The sequence below is a fragment of the Anas platyrhynchos genome, chromosome 1, assembly GCF_047663525.1.
Source record: "Anas platyrhynchos isolate ZD024472 breed Pekin duck chromosome 1, IASCAAS_PekinDuck_T2T, whole genome shotgun sequence".
Taxonomy (NCBI): Eukaryota; Metazoa; Chordata; class Aves; order Anseriformes; family Anatidae; genus Anas; species Anas platyrhynchos.
The window spans coordinates 131,318,695-131,339,632 of record NC_092587.1 but is presented as its reverse complement, the minus strand read 5'-3'; the positions used below and the strand labels follow the sequence as shown (position 1 = coordinate 131,339,632).

General features: G+C 37.3%; 1 protein-coding gene across 9 annotated transcripts in view; it reads right to left on the bottom strand.

Annotated features, from left to right (window-relative positions):
* Nucleotides 1–7,214: 7,214 nt before the first annotated feature.
* The window catches only part of MID1 (midline 1), a 247,705-nt gene continuing 233,981 nt past the window's right edge, over nucleotides 7,215–20,938 (bottom strand). For all 9 annotated transcript variants that reach the window (XM_038173018.2, XM_038173019.2, XM_038173021.2 and 6 more), the window contains exon 10: nucleotides 7,215–20,235. In XM_038173018.2, coding sequence (XP_038028946.2) covers nucleotides 19,887–20,235 — 349 coding nt within the window. In that variant the 3' untranslated portion in view covers nucleotides 7,215–19,886. The remainder of the gene's footprint in view (nucleotides 20,236–20,938) is intronic.

Genomic DNA, 20,938 nt, shown 5'->3' with positions numbered 1-20,938 from the left:
TTACTGCATTTTATAACAGTAGTAATGTAAGAATTTATTGCTGACCTGATATGCAGGAGCAAAATCTCGCCACTTAATAAAGCTATTAAACAGTCTGGATTTTTCCCACGTAAGAGATCAAACTTACAACATTACCCAAAGTTCCCTGGCACTACTATTCGATACTCAATACCGTTGTATAGAATCATATGGTTTGTCCATAGAATTTATAATCCTGGAAGATACTGTGTCTGGAAAGTGTTTTTATTGCAATTTAATACATGTTATATATTACTGTCAAAGATGAAACATCACTCTATCAGTAGTGCTTGTTAGGGAACAACACCTGGTGTATATGCAGCAAAGGTTATTATATTTCCCTTTCACAGTAGAGGTTTTTAAGTCTTGACAATGGACTGGCTTTTTACAGCTGAGATTAAAGTTGAGACTATGACAAGCAGAGAGAGGTGCTCCTCTGTTTATTGAACCTTCTGATGATTTAAACAGGAGGGGAAAAAGATAATTTTCCCACTAAAACTTCTTTTTCCTTTTATAAAAACTCATACGTAAAATGCCAATGAAATGTCTAAGAAATATTCCACTTCCATCATTTCAGTTATTGCTATTGCCCAAAAAGGGATTTCTGGTTTGTTAAAACATCCTAAAATGTTAGTTAAAATATCCTAAAATCCTTTCATTTGCAGCTGAAACCAGACTCATTAAAAATGTAATTAAGGTAAGATTTTTTATTTTATTTTATTTTATTTTATTTTATTTTATTTTATTTTATTTTATTTTATTTTATTTTATTTTATTTTATTTTATTTTATTTTAATTTCATTTCATTTCATTTATTTTATTATTTTATCTTTTTAAATTTTATTTTAAACCATAATTCTGTTACATCAATTGCTGGAAAAATTTCAATATGAGAATTCTCTGCTGGATGAAATCTTCAAGGCTACATTGAGATAGGCTCCTACATAGAAGACACACTCACATTGGAAGGTGCTGGTGTAAATAACTGGTGGAAATGAAGTTTTCATGCCAAGAGCAGGGGAGCCTGCCAGGGCAGCGATATGGCCCCAGGGCTGGCTCTTCCACTGGGGCTTAGCACTACCCCTGTGGAAGAATAGTAAAAACAAAGACAAAAGCCTGTAATGGGTAGTCCAGGGGTCGAGGGAGAAATGGTGTAGTGAAGGCTGTAAAACCTGCGTGGGGGAATTTAGGGAGGCAGAAGACGGCAAATCCTGAAGATGGTGATTCAGCAACAGACCACGCGATGGGGATGGCACTTCCCTGCCTGCCTGATGGTTGCAGGGCTAGCACAGCCTCATCCATGAGTGATGAGCCTATTAGCACTAATTAGCCAAGAAATATTTGCTGTGTACTCTCAAGTCTTTGCACATGGTGAAAGATGCCTCATTTAATGATTCCCCATAGAGGGGGTCACAGCTATGCTGATGCTCTCCAATGGAGCCAGACCCAGAGTAGGCACTGTGTGGTGTACCTGCCTGACCCTCACTAGCAGCTGTCCGCACTAAACGTTCAGCTACTTATACAAAATATTAAGGGCAAGTAATATATAGCGTGAATATACAAACATGAATTTACTGAAGCTATCCACTGATGCACAAGTAGACTGGGATAAAACCATTCCTTAAATAGTGTAAGACCCTCATCAAGGTACCGAAAGTACCTGCTCCTCCTATGAGACATAATTCATCCTACTCAGTACTCCACAGAAAGCTGAAGATGAGGCTTGCTACTGAGTGCTTTGAAGGGTGCTAAGTGTTCAACTTGGAAAGGCTGAGAGCAGCTTATCTGGGGACACTGAGAAGAGGAGACATGCAATTCAAATAGCTTCCCAGGTAAAATGGTGAGATTCTTTGTAACTGGAACACATGTTTTATTTATTTAATTATTTATTTATTTTTATTTTTTTAATACTTAATTAAAATTGGTCCTGAAAAAAAGTTGGATCATTTTGTAAACTCTGTGAATACATTTTTTTCATTTTTTTTTTGAGTTTTTCTATTCTGATGGCCTTGCCTTTTTTCTTTTCTTTTCTTTTCTTTTCTTTTCTTTTCTTTTCTTTTCTTTTCTTTTCTTTTCTTTTCTTTTCTTTTCTTTTCTTTTCTTTTCTTTTCTTTTCTTTTCTTTTCTTTTCTTTTCTTTTCTTTCCTTTCCTTTCCTTTCCTTTCCTTTCCTTTCCTTTCCTTTCCTTTCCTTTCCTTTCCTTTCCTTTCCTTTCCTTTCCTTTCCTTTCCTTTCCTTTCCTTTCCTTTCCTTTCCTTTCCTTTCCTTTCCTTTCCTTTCCTTTCCTTTCCTTTCCTTTCCTTTCCTTTCCTTTCCTTTCCTTTCCTTTCCTTTCCTTTCCTTTCCTTTCCTTTCCTTTCCTTTCCTTTCCTTTCCTTTCCTTTCCTTTCCTTTCCTTTCCTTTCCTTTCCTCTCCTTTCCTCTCCTTTCCTCTCCTTTCCTCTCCTCTCCTCTCCTCTCCTCTCCTCTCCTCTCCTCTCCTCTCCTCTCCTCTCCTCTCCTCTCCTCTCCTCTCCTCTCCTCTCCTCTCCTCTCCTCTCCTCTCCTCTCCTCTCCTCTCCTCTCCTCTCCTCTCCTCTCCTCTCCTCTCCTCTCCTCTCCTCTCCTCTCCTCTCCTCTCCTCTCCTCTCCTCTCCTCTCCTCTCCTCTCCTCTCCTCTCCTCTCCTCTCCTCTCCTCTCCTCTCCTCTCCTCTCCTCTCCTCTCCTCTCCTCTCCTCTCCTCTCCTCTCCTCTCCTCTCCTCTCCTCTCCTCTCCTCTCCTCTCCTCTCCTCTCCTCTCCTCTCCTCTCCTCTCCTCTCCTCTCCTCTCCTCTCCTCTCCTCTCCTCTCCTCTCCTCTCCTCTCCTCTCCTCTCCTCTCCTCTCCTCTCCTCTCCTCTCCTCTCCTCTCCTTTCCTTTTTTAAACACAGAAAAGACATGATTATTGCACAAGAATTTGGATTAAATTAGTTGATATATCTCTGGAAAATATGTGAGGCTGCAAATTTTTTTTTTTTTTAAAGAAACAAAGTTGCTAACTCTTGTTGCTAGGACACTTTAAAATGATTTTGTTTCCATTTGATGAAAACTTAGCTTGTATTTCACTTACAAAGATGGATGAGATGTTAATTGGTTGACGCACAGATGCGCGTATGGGTAGAGAAGGCGCATGCTCTGAGAACACCATCTGTGAGCGTGCCTCAGCTGGAAAGTTTACAGCTCTGCTAGCATGAGACTTATGTCACAGCAGAGCAACTCACTCTCACTTTTCCTACGTCAACATGGGAAAGTCCAATGTTAACACAGCTCTGCAGCTTCCAGACCACAACTGGCTTGTATATGGCCAGCTTGAAAAGTGGGCATTTGCCAAAGTGGACATACCTAAAAGAGAATATAATTATGTGTGTAATGGGTCCTTGCCGTACAGATGGTCTCCCTGTTAATACTGAAAGCAACGTGCTGCCATGATTAATTTTCATCCCCACGTGTGTATGGCACATAGACAACAAGCTCTGAACCATGATACCCATCAAGGGTATGGAGGTCAGCAGGAGCCTGCTGGAGTGGAGGGGACTACTGCAGAAGATGAGTGTGCCCCAGGTTCCCTAGGCAGTAGGCAGATGGGAGAGCCAGCCAGCCAGGGATCTGGCAGCTGCACCTGAACAGTTATTTGGCCCTTGTTAGGACTGCAGAAATAACCCTTTCCCTTTTCCAGGCAGAGAGCCTTGTCTTCCAGCAGATGTGAATCCATCTACCCCTCTGCAACATGTGTGGAGGAAAGCAGCACAGAGCCAACACAGAACCCATGTGCAATTCAAGCCACTGCAGTAAGTGGCTCCTTTGCTTCTGAGAGCAAAGAGATCTGTGCCTAAAAGAATAAATCATATGATGTAGATGGAGGAATTCGTGCCTTCTGTTAATCATACTGGAAATATGAGGGCGCCTGTTAGCTTCTTCTGTGCAAGTAAAAATAACTTCACTTGACTCCTTCTTTTTCCTTATATATATATTCCTTTCTGATTCTCCATTTGCATCACAGTGCTATTCTGATTCCCAATACTATGAGAATATATATGTATTTTTTCATATGATCTCTTTTCTTTCCGGATTAGGCTAGTGACTTATTGTATCCACCAAGGACATTTCTGAAGTCAGACCAGTACATGAATCCCCTTTCTTTGCCTCCAGACTTTTTTCAGAACTTGAGAGAACACCAGTAATTCAAATGCAAGTAGCAGTGCTGGGAATGGTTTCTGGCTCATTGTAATTACTGACACAAAGGCAGTTAAATAGAGTTACTGATAATTCTGTTATGAGGAGGATATAGCAAAGTGGAAAGATACCCTTCCTCCTTCCTATCCTACATAAAAATAACTGTATTCTAAAAGGGCAGGAAATAGACAGAAGTGTGTTTTTTTTTTTTTCTTTTGTTTATTTTGGTTTTTGTTTTCCCTTTTAGCCTAAGCCTCAGGATGACAAGCTGATATGCCCAAGAAGGCCTACTAAAAACAGGGAATCAAGGTTCAACAGTAACATAAAACAAAATGAACAGAGATTCCATTAGAGATTTAAAATGACAAAATTAAGGTCAATTAATTTAGGTCAACTAAGGAATGACCTAGTTGTTAACTATGGACCATTTTATGTGGCTAGAATACCTTGTTTGCTGTTTTGGAGAAGCTGTCCCCTAGATCCTGTGGCATATCTGCCAGCCCATGTATATGTCTCCCATGCCCTGGGGCATCTCAAGAAGCACTAGATGCCTATACCTAGGTACTAGTCACTTATATGTTGTCATTTGGATGTCTTCATTTTGAACCAAACATCTCACAGAGTATCTTTCAGCTGCTCTGATATACTTTGTTTTGTTTTATTCTGTGCATAAATTTATCTGAAGAAGGTATTTGGTTGTTTTTGGAAAGAGAATCAATTTTGTAGAAAAAATACCATTGTCAGATCTTTATGTGCCTGCTCTTGTAATATAAATTGGTAAGACCTCAAAAATAACTTAATCTGAATAAAAGCTAGCATGTATTTTTCAAGAGCAAACATACCTGACAAATCCTATTTCCTTCTGCTGTAGGGTAACCAGATCTGGGAGGAGACAAGAGGCACATACTTGTCACATAGTACTCAGTGAAGCTTTTGGCACTGTCTCATATGACAATACTTAGAAAAAAAAAAAAAGGAGATGTTATCAGACTGAAACTACCACAAGTGGGTATAAGAGCAGTTAGAAAAACTCTGCTCAGAGAATATTTATAATTAAGTTCATTGTCAAAATATTGGCACGGAAAGGTACTTCTCAGAGGAAGGGAGGGTCTGTCTCAGGCTGAACAGAACTCGTTTAGTTCCCAGTCACCCCAAAGAAGAGAACAGAAGACATATTTATTACATTTGCAGCTGACACAAAGCTAGACTTTAAATTCATTGCAGCATAAGATTAAGAACAAACATGATACCAACAAGGTGGGATTAAAAGCAGACATGTTTCTGACAGGGTGAAGACAGAGTGAAGGTAGCTCTCCAGAAGAGTCTACAGGGGTTGTATTGGTTGTGATGGGTATGTTATTCAATATTGCCATGGTGTTATGAGAAATGCAAGCACCACATTGGGATTTGAAAACTGGTGGTACCTCTGAAAGATGATTGCTTTTATCCTTCTGCTCTTCAAATAGTTGCTAAAGTCTTACACTGAATTTTCTATCCAGTTTTCGGCACAGTCTTTTTAATAATAGCAGCTTGGATAGGTTGAAAAAACTCTGCAAGGGAGCAATATGAATGATGATAAATCTTGAAAAACATGGTCAATGGGAAAGACAGAAGCAATGGGGGAATTTTGACTGGGAGAGAGAGAAAGAGAAAAAAAAAGAAAGAAACCCTGCAGGTGATGTGATGTTTATCTTCAAGTACAGCAAGTGAAACATTTCTGTATTTGGATGTCCATTGCTCTTGGTGTCTACATTAGCTTCTACTAAGGTCATTCAGTAGGTCCATGAGTGATCTGGCTAACACTGCATTTGTGCTGATATGCCACAACACCATAAAGGGGTTCAGCATATACTTTGAGAATGCAAAGGATGTATTTGGTATTACCACTTGGGCCTGGCCTAGTCCTGCCTGGAAGAACTGATAGGAGACCAACACAAGACTGGAATAGTTGCAAGCACACTGACTTCGTCGAGTTTCCCATGACTAAAATGATTATAAAGCATGTTAATTCAAAGAACTACTAACTATGTGTCATGTCATGCCTCTGCCAGGAAAAAAGTGTACAGTTTATAAATCTTGTATTTTAGTTGGCTCATATACTTTATACTATTTTCATTTTTTATATAATTAAAGGTGACTAAATAGGTGCAATTCTCTAGCAGGAGCTCAGTATGCTATTCTGAGCAAGTTTAGATAAGGTATCTCTGAGGCAAGGCTGCAGGAATGTGATGGAAAGCTGTCTTTCAGCCAAAAGTGAAATTAAGCATTGTCTTTTACTCCTGGCTGGAATTTCTGACTCTTGTACATTCCCAAAACTATGTCAATTCAGAGAGAGAGAAAAAAACACTCAGAACTTTGCTTTACTCATCTTGTCCACACCTCATTACTCTTAGTAAACCCTGTGTCTGTTCTCCGCCTAGCTGGTACACACCTCCAAATTTAGCTTTGCTGTTATTACTCTTTAACAGTTCTATACCATAATTTAATTTTGTTTTAGTAATGTTTTAGTTCCTGTGAAGTTATGTAGGACAGAAAGCTTGTGTGAGCAAGGAAAAGTGGCTGGGTTTCACGTATTCACCTTGATCTAATGTGATCTTGATCTATGGCTGGGAGCCCTTCCTTTCCTCTTGGCATGAAGGTTGTTATCCTGGGTCATAAAAAACATACACACACACACAAAGCAAACAAACAAAAAAACAGGCAAACCCACCCATGTGTTGACCTGATGTTTTCACACATTGTAGCTTTCACTGTTTTTCTCAAGGCTAGTACTGGGATGGATTTCTGGAAAACTGCCTCCAGCCATATATACCCTATGATTCCCTGTCAATCGGAATTCCTTAGTGAGGCTGTGATTCATGAACAAATTGCTAGTATGTTGACCATTATCTTAAACTGAGATCACATAAGGTTTAATTACCACTCTTACTTTTGCTAAGCTTAATTCTGCCCAAACTAAAATTATTACTGAAAATCAAAGGTTTACTTTAGCAGAAATGAGACGTAGAGTTAACATTCTTTATTACAAAAAATCAAAACACATTCTTACAATCCAAAAACTTGCTAATAAATTGTTATTTCTTTTCATATCCACAATTTCCTTAGCTGAGTAAAAGAAAATCACTGACAGATGGTCAAAGTACCATCTTTTATAACCCATATCATCTAGGTTACACATTCATTTATACATATCCCACAATGCATCTGCAGATTTTTATTCCAATAGCTAAACTTCAGTTCATTTACACTTACATAAATTCTATATTTTAACATCACTTGGAGCACAATAACCTTACAAAGATTTTGTCAAAATCTTTCTGTATTACAGTGACTGTGGTTACATTTTATTAATATTCTCAATAGTGACCCTTAAGTCTTGGCAAAACGTCCTTGTCATCCAGTATCAAACATCCTCACCACCTTCACCACATTCCATTCCAACAGCTTAGCACAAAACCATCCAGCAGTGCTCTTAACCACTTCAGTAGTACCTGCTTTTGTGTAAAAGTCAAATTAGTACTACTTCTGCTATATCAACACAACAAGCTCCTGCGCCTAGGGACCTCACAGAGACACTGTACCCGCCTAGTGACATCATTTACCAGAAACCTGGGTAGGGTCAGCTAGAGCCAGAAAAAAGTTGCTTTGTTTTCCCACCATGTTATTGGAAGGACTCAGGGTTTTCAAGAAGATAACATTGATTCCACAATTATGTTGAGAAATACTTATTGAGGTAAGGCCTTACTTGCATGTGAATTAGGATCATAGATTGACTTTTAGGCAGCAGACATAAAAAAAATATTTTCTTCAAATGGTAAAAACTAACAACAGTAGTGAAGCAAGTTGCCACAATCTGTGGAAATAAGTTACAGTCTGAAAGCTTTCACCATTTCAATAACCGTTGATGTTACATACCACAAAGGTAAGGAGAAGAGTGTTGTTTTACAAAAAGTTTTCATGCTGTAATGGATATTTCAAATTTATTTTTAATGAGTAGAAAAGGAAAAGAATATGTTCCCAATTCCTTTTTACTTCGTTTGTACTTCAGTTCCATTATTTTCTGCTGTTTTTCCTGACTCTGAAACCCCTAGGCAGGACAGCCTCGGTGTGCCTTTCCAGTCCAGTTTCACAGGCCATTCTGACAATCCTTGCAAATAGGAATCCACAGACTCATCCCTCCAATGCATCCCAGACTGCCTCAGTGCTGCCCATATTCCACTTTTCCTTATGACTTGAACTCCATTAAATTCTTGTTTGCCAACCCTTTTCCAAAGTATTTGCCTGGTTCAGGTGTTTTTCTGACAGTTTCCCTTAGTTAACTTTCCTGGAGCACTAACTCTTTTCCCATCAGAAAATCTTTTCTACAGAAACTCTCATCTTTTATTTGAACTTCTTTTTTTTTTTTTTTTTCTATCAGCATGAAGTGTAAACAGTCTTCACTATAACATTTCTCCAGTGTGAGTCATTTCCTTCCCTTTTATGAAGAACAAGCAGTTAGCAATATTTTGCATGTGAAGGACTTTTTCAACAGTGCACTCTGTTAACCTGAAGGATGGATCATTCCTCACCACAGCATCATTATAGATAAATACTCATGCTGTTTAGAAACAGATGAAAAGAAACCTCTGAAAGAAGAGTGTACAGTTTAGAGAGGTGAGTCTAGGGTAAAACCCTGGAAAAAGGGATATTTACATTCATCCACAGAATATTTTTCTCTCCCCATTAAGATTTTCTGGAAGGTAGCCATCCAAAACAATCTGCCATGAATATCAAAAGGAGTCTCAGTTATCCTTCAGAAAACCAGCTCTGTTTCCTTTACAGAAGATGCAAATAACTTACATAGTAGAATAAGCACTTTTGACCTCAGCATCCAACTTGCATGTTAAAGAACCAGCACTTCTCTTACACATTCCTTTTAACTTATAGTTGTTGGCTGCTTTTTGCATTATAAAAGAATTGTGCTGGGGTTCCACAAAAACAAACAAACAAACAAACAAGAACAACATTTGGCACAGGTAGTGTATGTTTGATACTTGTACTCAGTCTAGCATATCAATATATGTTTACTGTTGTGAGGAATGAAAAATGTACTCATGCTAACTGGAACCTAGATATTCTAGTTTTAGTAAGATGTTAATTACATGTAGTTGATTAAAGAATTCAGGAAATGCTAGAGAACATCTAATGGCAATGTCTATTAAACTTTAAGGACAATGTAAGAACAGTGTTAACTATTATTACATAGCATTTTGAGACAATTGGTTAAACTAACCAGTTAAGTGTTTTAAATACTTGTGCATATGAATGATGCAAGAGAATGCATGTAAGCATACATAATCTGTAAGAAGGTTTGTTCTGTGGTCAGACAGAAGCATTTTCATTCATTGAGTTTACCTGGATGGCCATTTTCTGTAAAAATTATTACGAATAACTTACTTTGAAAAAACAAAGGCTTAGTGCCTTGAAGAGTCTTTGGGTAGGAGAGATGTCCACATGTAATATGAATGTGACTTACAATGTTCCATCTTGTCCATATTTAAGATGCAAAGCTCTGGCTTTGATTAGGCCAATGAAAAATTGCCTGCTTACCTCTGAAGTCAGAAGTTGTCTGTATATTTCTGTATTCTATTGAAAAAACAGGTTTCTTTAAAAAAATATATATAAATAAATAAATAAATTGACACTGCAAAAGTGTCAATATTTAATTTTCTAAATTAGACTGTAGAGTGATAGTCATTTGATCTGTCTTTCTTTGTCTAAAAAGCAGGCATTAAGTGCATGCTAGCTGTCTCTAACTCCTTAGAAGACCAATGAAGAAAGATCAGTAATGTGGTTGGATTCTCCCTGTTCCAAGTTAAGATGCTAAAATATCTGGGATGAATAGACTCCTGGAGATGCTATTCATTTCTCATTCCTTATAGAAGATGTCTAGAAAATATACTTAGGCCCAGTCAACTAACATTTGGGCATTTATATTGAAGAAAACCGAATCTAGTTCACAAAGCAGAAACTTTGAGGTTCCTGCTATCCTATGAAGTAACCTTGATTTCTACGGACCTAATTTCTACTATGTTCCTAGCCTGACTGCATTTATTTTCATACCAGTATTGACTTCTACACAAAAATCTTATTCACCTTTCCTGATGCTACACCTAGACAAATGTTTACAGACACAAGAACCCCATCTCCCTTCAGCCATCATCTGTAGCTTCAGCTAATGAACTGCAAGGCCTACCTGCCCCACAAGCACTATTGAACCTGGGGCAGGAGGAGACTACTTTCCATGTCCTTACAGAAACATGGAAAAATAATCTCAGCCTTCTGACACAAACCTTCCTATGAGGACAAATGGTGCTTAAAATTTACTCTTTGAACCTGCATTTCCTATCTGTAACAGAAGATGGGGAAGCTAGTGGAGAAATGTCTGAATCTTGCTAGTTGAGGTAGTTTAACCTCAGGTTCCTTTGCCAGAGGGGCCTGGGTAAAGCTTTGTAACATAATTTTGTTGCCATAGTAGATGTGGGGACAAGACTAGCCTGTGGCCTCACTGTTCCTGTCATGACAGAGGTCAGGGAAAGATTAGAGCTGGAGACCTTTTGGATCTAGCTTGCCTCTCCTACTACATTTGGGGAAACCCAAAGCATGATTTGAGGAAAGCTGAACCCACATACAACAACCAACCATTCTGCATGATTTGCAGAAATTTAAATTCCCTACACAGATGAAAGGTTCTCAGGACCTAAAGCGAAAACACATTTCTGTGCATTAGAATCAACACAAGTGCAGGTGGTTTATACCAAATCCATAAAAATATTTTCCTGTCACTGTATCAAACAGCAGTTTTTTACCTGGAAAAAGTGACATCTATTCCAATGTCTATATAAAACCAGTCACATTTTTTAATTCTACATGCTTCTTATAAAGTTAAAAATAGATGAAAGCATTCATAACTTGATAGTAATTCAGCCTTGAAACTGGTTAATGGTTTATTTAGGTTCCAAGCTTGGTGAGAACTCGTTACTTGTTCCTACTATATTCATCCTGAGAGATTTCCAAGTAATACTAATATGAAGCACTGACTTCATAACAGCAGAAAGACAAAGTGTTCCTGTTTCATACTCTCCATGAAGGGATTCAGGAAGGCATTATCAAGATTGTAACAAGAAAATGTGGTTTGGGTAGAGTTTTTTGCATTACAAACTGTTAATAAATATTTTTTCTATTGTTCATTTGTATAACGTTCAAAAATTTATCCTAATTTCTACAATTGGTCTTGCATTTGTAAGAATTCACAGCATTACTTGGGGCACTTTCTTAATACTACCTCCTGTTTGTCTAAATGTATGTAAATGTATGTAAATACAATGCAGGAATGCTATGACCAGCAAAAAAAGAAAAAAGGAAAACAAAAACAAGCAAACAAACAAACAAACAAAAAAAAAAACAAACAACCAAACTATTAATTTTACAGTAAAAGGGCAGAGTCTTGTTTTTCAATTGTTTCAGCAGTTGTGATAATTTGTACTGATCATTATTCATGCATGTGACAAGGCTGAATCCAGTTGTGTTTCTCTCTTCCTACCCACAAAATTAATTTTGATTAAAATTGATGTTTGCTGTGTTTATGAACAGAATTACACTTTCCTGAACTCAGTTTGCACTAGTACTCAGTAGCTAGGTCTCATTTTATTCTTCACTTTTACCCTCTGCCATAAGCAACTGACTTCACATCAGCAAAATTTGCTTTCAAGTTATCTTGACAAAAGCCTAACAGTTCTGGATTTATGTATGTATATATATATAGCGTGTGTGTGAAAAAGGTAGCATTTTCAACTCTTAATTTTTACAGATGTTCAATGAGTATTTGGATGTAAAGTGATGAACAGAATGAAAGAGAAGGCAATCAGCTGAAGAAATTAAAAAGATATGTTACCACTTTTATTAACAAATAAATCTCCATTTGCTCATTTCTATTTCTGGGTTGGGTCTACCTCTGATTGTAATCGTTATGATTCACCAGAGAATGAATCGTGAATCTTTCCACCTCTACCCACACTTACAAATTTACATGAACCCATTTTATTCTCAATTTGTCCATAACTACTACTCACACAGAGATGACAGAAATAAAGTCCAAATTGCCCCATGCCAATAGGAGATGTTATCACTGTGCTAGGAGCACCTTCATACCTGCCATACGAAGGCAGTCCACATGAAGTCCATATGAAGGACAAGTCCATATGAAGGACTTGTTCTGAATTACAAAAGGAATTAGTCCCTGTGTTTCCCAAAAGAAAAGGATCTTTCTAGTCTGGGAACTGCTGTTGGAGAGGACAAAGAATATATATATATATATATATATATATATATATATATATATATATATATAAATTATATATATAATAACTATAATATTATATATATATATATTTTAAAAACAGCAAAACCCAAACTTGCTTATATTAATGAGGCTGAATATATATATACATATATTGCTATTCAAGGGGACTTGTTACAGTGATATCCTAAAATAATATGCTATTCCTCTGGATGTGCTCCTTAATCAGGTTTCATAATACTGCTTTAATTAGAGGGCAATACTATTAAGCCAAATATAATGAAATAAAATAATTCCATTTGTAGAAGAGTGAAAGGCTTATCTGAATTCTTTCTTTAGCTTCTACATAAAAAATATTCTTGTTTCAATAACATAGTACAGTAACATTTTTACTTTCATTTAATTTTCTGTAAGCTTCATGAAAAAGGTAATTTTCAATGAAATTAAAAATAAATCCAACTTTTTAAAACATAAAGGTATTCCCCCTTACACACACACTTCTTGCTACTCTAACTTTTGATGTCTGAAAATAAGAGTAGTAGCATAAAGAAAGAAGAAATGGAAAGATAGCAGAAGAATATTTTCAAGGGAATAATTTGTTACCCACGTAACAAATCGAGGGGAAAAAAAACTAATAAAAATGCTAGTTAAAACTTTAATATCCTCTTATGTGGCAGATGGCTCTCATTTTAAAATAATTCAGTGGTCCAACCATGTAAAACTTTTGTTTTCAATTGTTTTGAGTTTAATGACTATTAGGCAAAACATAAAGCCTCCATTTGCAGTCTTTTAAAGGAGACTATAAGCTATTTTATGAATGCATGGATTTTCAGAAATAATCCTAATTACTATATGTCTGTGTACACTATAAAGAAACTAGGTGGTATTCCTTGTGAAAAAAACATCTCCATGCATTCAAATAATTATATAAATTATGACAAAAGCTTAAAGGAAGTGTGCTACTAAACTTGTTTTCTTATTCATTTTTAAAAAGAAGGCCAAGAACAATAGTCTTAAGTTGAAAAATTATATAAAAGCTTATCTATCTTTCTGTAAAAGCAGCACAGCACCTGCTAAGAGAATTGTTCCCACTCTGCTTTGGGGAAACAGCAAAGCGTTGCCCAAACAATTCACCCAAGAAGAATGTTATTGAACCATACATTTTAAAGCACACCTGTGCTGGCCTTAGGAAACAGCTCATGAGAAACTGCAGTTTTGCTAGCAGTTAATGTGCTTTCTACAAAGATATGATTTAATAGGAATGCTGAGCTGTTAGCACACAGGCTACTGCTTTACTCGGCTGTTGACCCCTTGGAAACTGAAAATTCATGGGGTTGTACCTACCTTTATGTAAATCTCTTTTGAAGTCAACATATGTAAAAACTCTGGACAAAAGTAGAATAAAAAGAGAATCAAAGCCTGGGGCTGTCATCCCTGCCCTTCTGCTTTTATTCATGTTAGGATTTCAAACATATAATTGCAAGATGTTTTCTTGTTGTTTGTTTGTTTTTCTTCTATCATTTGGGAATGTAGATTGGGGCTGAGCTGTATCAAAAGGCAGAATAGGTACAGACTTGCTTTGTAGAGCTGCAGGATGGCATGAGGGCAGGCAGCAGTGGCAGGTTTCCAGCTGCCCTGCCGTTCTGAATGATCCCTCCCAGCACTCTCTCTTTTGCTAACTCTGTGCCTCTCTCAGGCAGCAGTAATTATGACGCTGTCACTCACATTGTGGGAGAATGAGGATAAAAAAACTAGAAGACTTCATGCCTTCCCAATACATTGTTGTGCTTCTAAACTGGGGCTTCCTCAACACTGAATGTATTCAATCCCATAACTCTCAAATCTATACCAAGATTAATGAACACAGATGCCTTATGCCTCATGGCCCAAATCAAGTCTTACTCACACTGCACCACTGTTAGCACCACTGCTCTTTAGTCTTTTACCTTTTTAGTATGAAAATCAAATGCTAAATCAAAGGTTTAAATGTAAAGAGTTTCTTTCAGTTCAAAAAGCACAATAAAAACAAACAACTCAGTATAACTTGGAAGACCCACTATCAGCTATTGGAAGTACCAGGGCTTTCCTCCCTGTAGAAAAGACAAAGATTAAGACTGAAGTTCAGAACAGTGTGCTGAAGGTCATAATTTTAAATGTGCAATCAGCCTAATGACACAAAAAAAGCAAACCCTGCACCTTACATTCCTATATCTGGACATGCATTCCAACTCTGGGAAAGATCAACATGTGAAAAGATATTAGAGATGGTGTTATGAGAATTTTGCCAGTGCATCAGTACATAAGCAACCTGTGCATGCTTTTAATTATCGTTGAGATAAAGTCCTAAAGATCACAAAGTGAAAAATTGCACAAAGCAGCTTGAAAACACGAGGCACCATGTTTTCACACATCTCTCTGCTGATTGAAATTTTAAAAAGCTTGCTGGCCCCTGAGTATCTACCAAGGAACAACAAAAACAAAACAAAACAAAACAAAAAACTATAAATTAAATGAAATATAGGAGCCAAATAACTCACAATTTGGCAGTAAAGCTTCAACAACCTCAATAAAAATGACATTGAAGGTCTAGCTATAATTGAGAAGATAGATTGGTCAACCTGGTCACATTTACATTTCATCCTTCAAAAGATGACCAGACAAAATATATGGAAATGACACTATTTCAATGAGCCAGACATAAGAGCTGTAGAAGACAGTCTATGGGATACAAACAAACCTCTGTGCTCCTGCAAGAGTATATAAGATCAAGGGGATAGAATAAACCATAAGGCTGTCAATCTGGCCAGAGACTGTGCTTGATTTTAGTGTAACACATAGGTGTGGCAGTTATGCACAAGGAGGAAACATTTTGACACTGAATAGTATGAACTGCAGACAGAATAAACATATAATTATTCTGATCAGATGTGGGAATACCAGAAAAGTCATGATTTTCACCTTTGGGAGCACTGTTTTAGGGATACCTACCATTTGGGAAAGGAGATAGACTGACCTCAAGGAGCTGGTGTTTAGTTACACAGTAAATACAGCTGGATGATGTAAAATAAGCCACTATTTTCCCCAGGCTGCCCCACTCATGGCCTTCAGGCCAGGTATGTGCTGACCAGTAACTGTGATGGAACAGCATGAAATTTCTCTTGCTGTGGATCCTACACTGGTTCGCTCCTAAACCAAAAATGAAGACAGTTTCCAATTAAAGCCAATAATCTCAGTTTTGGTGGTACAGGTAGAGCCACTGGCAATTCTCCCTTTGTTTTGGTAGGTGGGTAATCTTGAATTTGTGCTGTTATAACTACCAGCAGAATCTGGGAATTAGTAGACATTTGCGTTGTCAGAATAATTAAGAAAGAAATACTTATATTGTGTCTGATGTCAAATAATTATCAAAAAATCTCCTATAGCAAATAGTACTTCATAGTGCTATATATTCTGGCCATCTCACAATGAACTCGTTAAAGAGCTGACACTTCAGCTGTCAATAGTGCCCTGTTGTGTTTTCTATTGTGAGGAGAATACAGTCTTCCCACTTATGAGGCAGGGTTAAAACGCTTATGATGCACACTCCCATTCAGTGACCTGCCATTGCTCTTATAATGAACAATGTATATACATTTTCATCTGTATTTGCCCATTTCCAGCTTTTCATAGTGTACCTATATCTGAGGGAATTTCATGCTTCTTATATTTGGGACCCACTGCTCAGTAGGAGTCTCTCCTCTGGGGAAAGTGAGAAATAGGATAACCAATACAGAGAAAGAATAAACTCATGTCCAGAAAACACAACATCTTCAGCTCCCTGCCTGCTCTCTGAAAGCCATCATTGGGAAACTACAATGGGCTAAAGACAGTCTACTAAATAATTTACAACATACAGCCTAAATGATTTTTCCCTGTTAGATGTGCATTAACACTTGGAAGCCTAACATATGGAAAATTTTATCTGGCCTCAGAACGAAAAAAAATTTGACCCCTTCCATTCCATTACCTCAAGTCAGACCAGAGTTTAGATGACTCTGAGATGATTCTACTGTTTTCTGAAGAGGCTGTTCTATGGCTTAGTCTAATTCTGCTTAATCACAGCTTGGCTTTGAAACATAACCTTGGAACAATGATTATACCAATATAGGCTTTATCTATTACTTTCATTGCTTGCATCTTAGAATTCTATTCCTCAAAAATCTGGCTTTGTTAAACATGACATTATAAAATGTTACTTCATTTCTAGTCACAAAACTTTGAAAAATCAGGGAAAAGCCTTCATCTAAGACTGCACTCTATGTTAAAGTAACATGCTTTGCTTTTACACAAAGATCACAATTCCCCCAGATTTCAATAGATTCCTATGGACCATGCAAAATGCCACAGACCACAGAAGCTATGGTTTCGAATGGATGCTTTTATTGATTAATCAGGCATTGAATCAAGTATTGTAAAGTGAACAGATGTTGTTTGTTAAAAATTGTCCAGATGAATACCATTCATAGTGAACTTGTTTCCTCATAGTCCATACAGAATATGAAATAATTCAAGAAACAAGCAAAAAAGGAGCACCTGACTAGATATTGTCATGCTGAGTGTGCATGTATGTATGTATATACACACGTTACACTATATTTGGACATATACTAGTGTGTGTATACCCATACATATATATACACAAACATATAAACACATAATGTACTGACTGAATTAATACTGTACTGAAGCAATGTGATTTAGCTCCAAATGAAGTATTCTGTATTGAAATATAAATGATACAGCAAGGCCTGTAGATTACAGACCATTTGTTTTTCCTCTCACCAAAACAATGATCTGTCTTTGAACTCACAATTTAATTTTAAGATGAAAATATGTGAGATCACTGGGGATCTTTCCAAATTCATGGTATTAATTCCAGCTCAATCTCTGCTAACATTGTATGGCCAAACACTGAACAGTATTTTCAGTTTGTCCACTACTGAAATCAGCTTCTAGAGTTAATATTTCTGGCAAAAAAGGAGGTACACAGCTTTGCTACTTTTACAGTGGCAATATACCCTTTCCTGTTGGATGGAAACTTGGCAAAAATCCTACTTTAAGACTTCCTTCCTTCTGTACATTTTTATCACTACTTCTTATCAGTCATCACCTGTCAGCTCATTATAATAATTTTCATGCCATCTCAGCTACCTTCCAAACATCCCAGGACAGATTATCCGGGCAATGTACACCAGTTGGTAGAGGTAGCAATGTATTCAGATACAAAACACGATGTTTGGGGATTAATTTACTTTTTCATTTTTAAGCATATCCATTTATTTATTACTAAAGACACAAAGATAAACACTGTAGTACGCTGTATGTACATATTTTCTGGTATTTATGTCAATTCTGCACCAATCTTACCTGTGAACCATGAGATACTACTGCATCAGAAAGCCATGGTACCAGCACTGTACTGTCACTCTTTTCTCCATTTAATTCACCAGTTAGCAGAGCATGTAAAGTGAAATGAAAGGAATATGGACAGACATTTATTTTTTGTTAGAAAAGGGAAAAATAAACCCTGTAGACATGTATGTATTCATCACCTTGCTCATAAGTTTTCTATATCGTCATAAGGCAAACTGTAGTGCAGCTTTGTACCTGCAGAATCAGTATTTAAAAAAAATCTGAAGCTGAGCTTGGGACCATTTTATTCTGGACCCATTAGTGAACAAAGTGCATTAAGGCATCCATTTCAAAGGACACCTAAAGCATGGTAATTACAGAGAAAATCTATTTTTAAAGCTGGTATTCAACTTTCTACACAGGCAGATTTTCACCCCTTGCATAGTAACAACAAAACACCATAAGAAAACCATTCTTTTAAATTTGTCATATGCCTCAAGCATCTTCCAAAATGATCATTTTATATAAGTATTGTAGTAGTTACAAAGGATTTCTACTCTGTAGAAAGGAAAGAGAAAAAAATGCACCTGATTCAGCTTTGAGATTAAATAGGTACAACCTCTGTTGACTTCATTGAAGTTCATCCACTATCACCAAGATGAACATAGGGCCTGCCTGTGCAGATTCCTACTGCTGCTGAAAATTTGATATTTACTCCTCATTCACAAAGAGAACTGTGCTTCCCCAAACAACCCAAGACAATGATAATTATGAACAAACTCCAGCTGTAGTGTTTCTCCACACAGCACATGCAAAACGGATTTCCTTGCTTTGTTATAGATACTACACAGTGTACAACAATGAAACATTTGTATTTAATTTAAAATCAATGGTAAAGTGGCTCATGTCTCACTTCTGAGTTATTGGCTGGGCTTGCTGTATTGAACTTCGTAAAAATAGTAATAAGCATTCACATGTCTACCATCAGAACCATGACATCTTCCATTACAATCAAACCTTAAATGATGCAGTGCTTTATCAAACTAGTCTACAGTCAGACCTTGGATTGGCTGCTCTCCTCCAGTGTTGCTGATTTTCAGAGATGGTATCAGTCTTTCACATCTTCAGTGATTCTACAATGTTTCCCAAACATGAAAGTGAAACACTGGCAGACGGGAATGTTGCCATCAATAAAATAAATCACCAGATGATTTATACACTCACATTTCTAGGAGATACTCCACATGTGTTTTATGAACAGAGAACATAATGTACCATGAACAGAAGTAAATTAAACTTTCTTCTTTTGCTGTGTTGTCTAGCTCCAATTCCTTGCTTGTTTATTTTCATTCTATTTGGTCTGCACATTCCCATGTGGAAAGTAGAAATTAAGAGATCTTGCATTCAGTAAGATCGGTAATGAGAGCACTAATATTGGTATGAATAAAACCAGCAGTATACTGACTTGTCCACTGCACAGTTTCCATCCTTCCAATTTCCTGCTTTTATCCACTGTAAAATAAAACAATGTAAAGGGGCTGATGAAACTTTAATGAATAGGACCATCAATGTGCAAAGCAAATAAGTCATTTTCCAGGTATCCAAAACAGGCTTTCCCTTTTCTCTCTCTCTCACTTTCTTTCTTTTTCTTTCTTTCTTTTTTTTTTTTTTTTTTCCTTTTTTCTTTTTATAAATAATTTATAAATCTTCCTGTAAGATACTAAATACAAATCAAAACAAAAGCAACTGCAAAAAGAGTTCTAAGGTATTATTAAAGCCACTTCTTGTCCTGCACAAAGTACTCAGAAAAGAGAGTTTCTTCCCTTTTCACTTCTGTCCAGGCTCGACAGCAACAACTGGGATGCCAGGCAGTCTGCCAGCTCTGGCAAGCTCCTGCAGGCACCTGCTCTCAGGAAATGCGTCCTCCTACCTTTTGGCTTTTAGCAGTCATGCCAGCTGCTCAGAGGAGTCTAAGTGGTCAGGGATAGGCAAGCCAGTTATAATGGTCAAACACTTATTCCACACAGTGAATGTGGGGCACACGGGCTGCCCAAATGTAATGTCAAAGGTGTAAAGGTGCAGGGAGTTCAAGGCATCATAAAAGGCAAGGGAACCGTTGTCGTAGTCCAGCAAAATGCCAACACGGCGGAGGTGAGGTGCGGGCTCTATTGGGATTTCCTTGCTGTTGTGTCGCACCACCCACGTGTTGTTACAGCGGCAGAGCACCCAGGAGGCAGAGTTCTTCCCAATCCACTCGTGCTTTGGGGCTGACTTGTATGAAATACCAATGGCATACCTGCAAAACAAAAACTACTCAGGAAAGCAAGTGCCTCCTGCCCTGCTCATAGGCTGCTGTGTCAGCCAGAGAACTCACTGGAACTCCCCAGTCTCTTGATTGTGCTGATTAAGTTCTAAATAAGTGAAATTGCACCATAATATTGGCATGGGTTTAATTAATGTTTTTCCTATGTCTCTCTTCTGAGATGTCAGGGAAACTCAGTTGTCCCTCACTTTATTTGTAGTTTGGCTGCTATGGTAATTTTTTGGAGCACATGTCTCTGGTATTCTAAAGGAAAATTATTAAGTACTCAGCAACTTAGGGTTTAAATTACTGGGTCTTGCATTTCCACTTCTAAACAGATGAGTACAGAAGAATTCACTGATTTTAAAATACATTGCTATCTGTCACCTAATCTGATCTCTCATTTCTCCTTTAATATATGGCCCAGAAGGACAAATGTAAGAGCAGACGTCAAAGGACACATTAAAAACAAACAAACAAACAAAAACATTTTTGCCATTCCCAAATGTGTTTTGCCAGATGTTGGTGTGAGCATTTTTTAGACTGGGTATTGCACCAAGTGAAGCATTTACAGGTGAAGACTCTGCAAACTGTAATTCATGGCAAAATGTCCAGGGTAAAAGGATTGTGAAAATGTTCTCATTAATGGACACCCAGGGCAAATGCCTGTTTTCTCATATAATAAAGAAATGTAAAA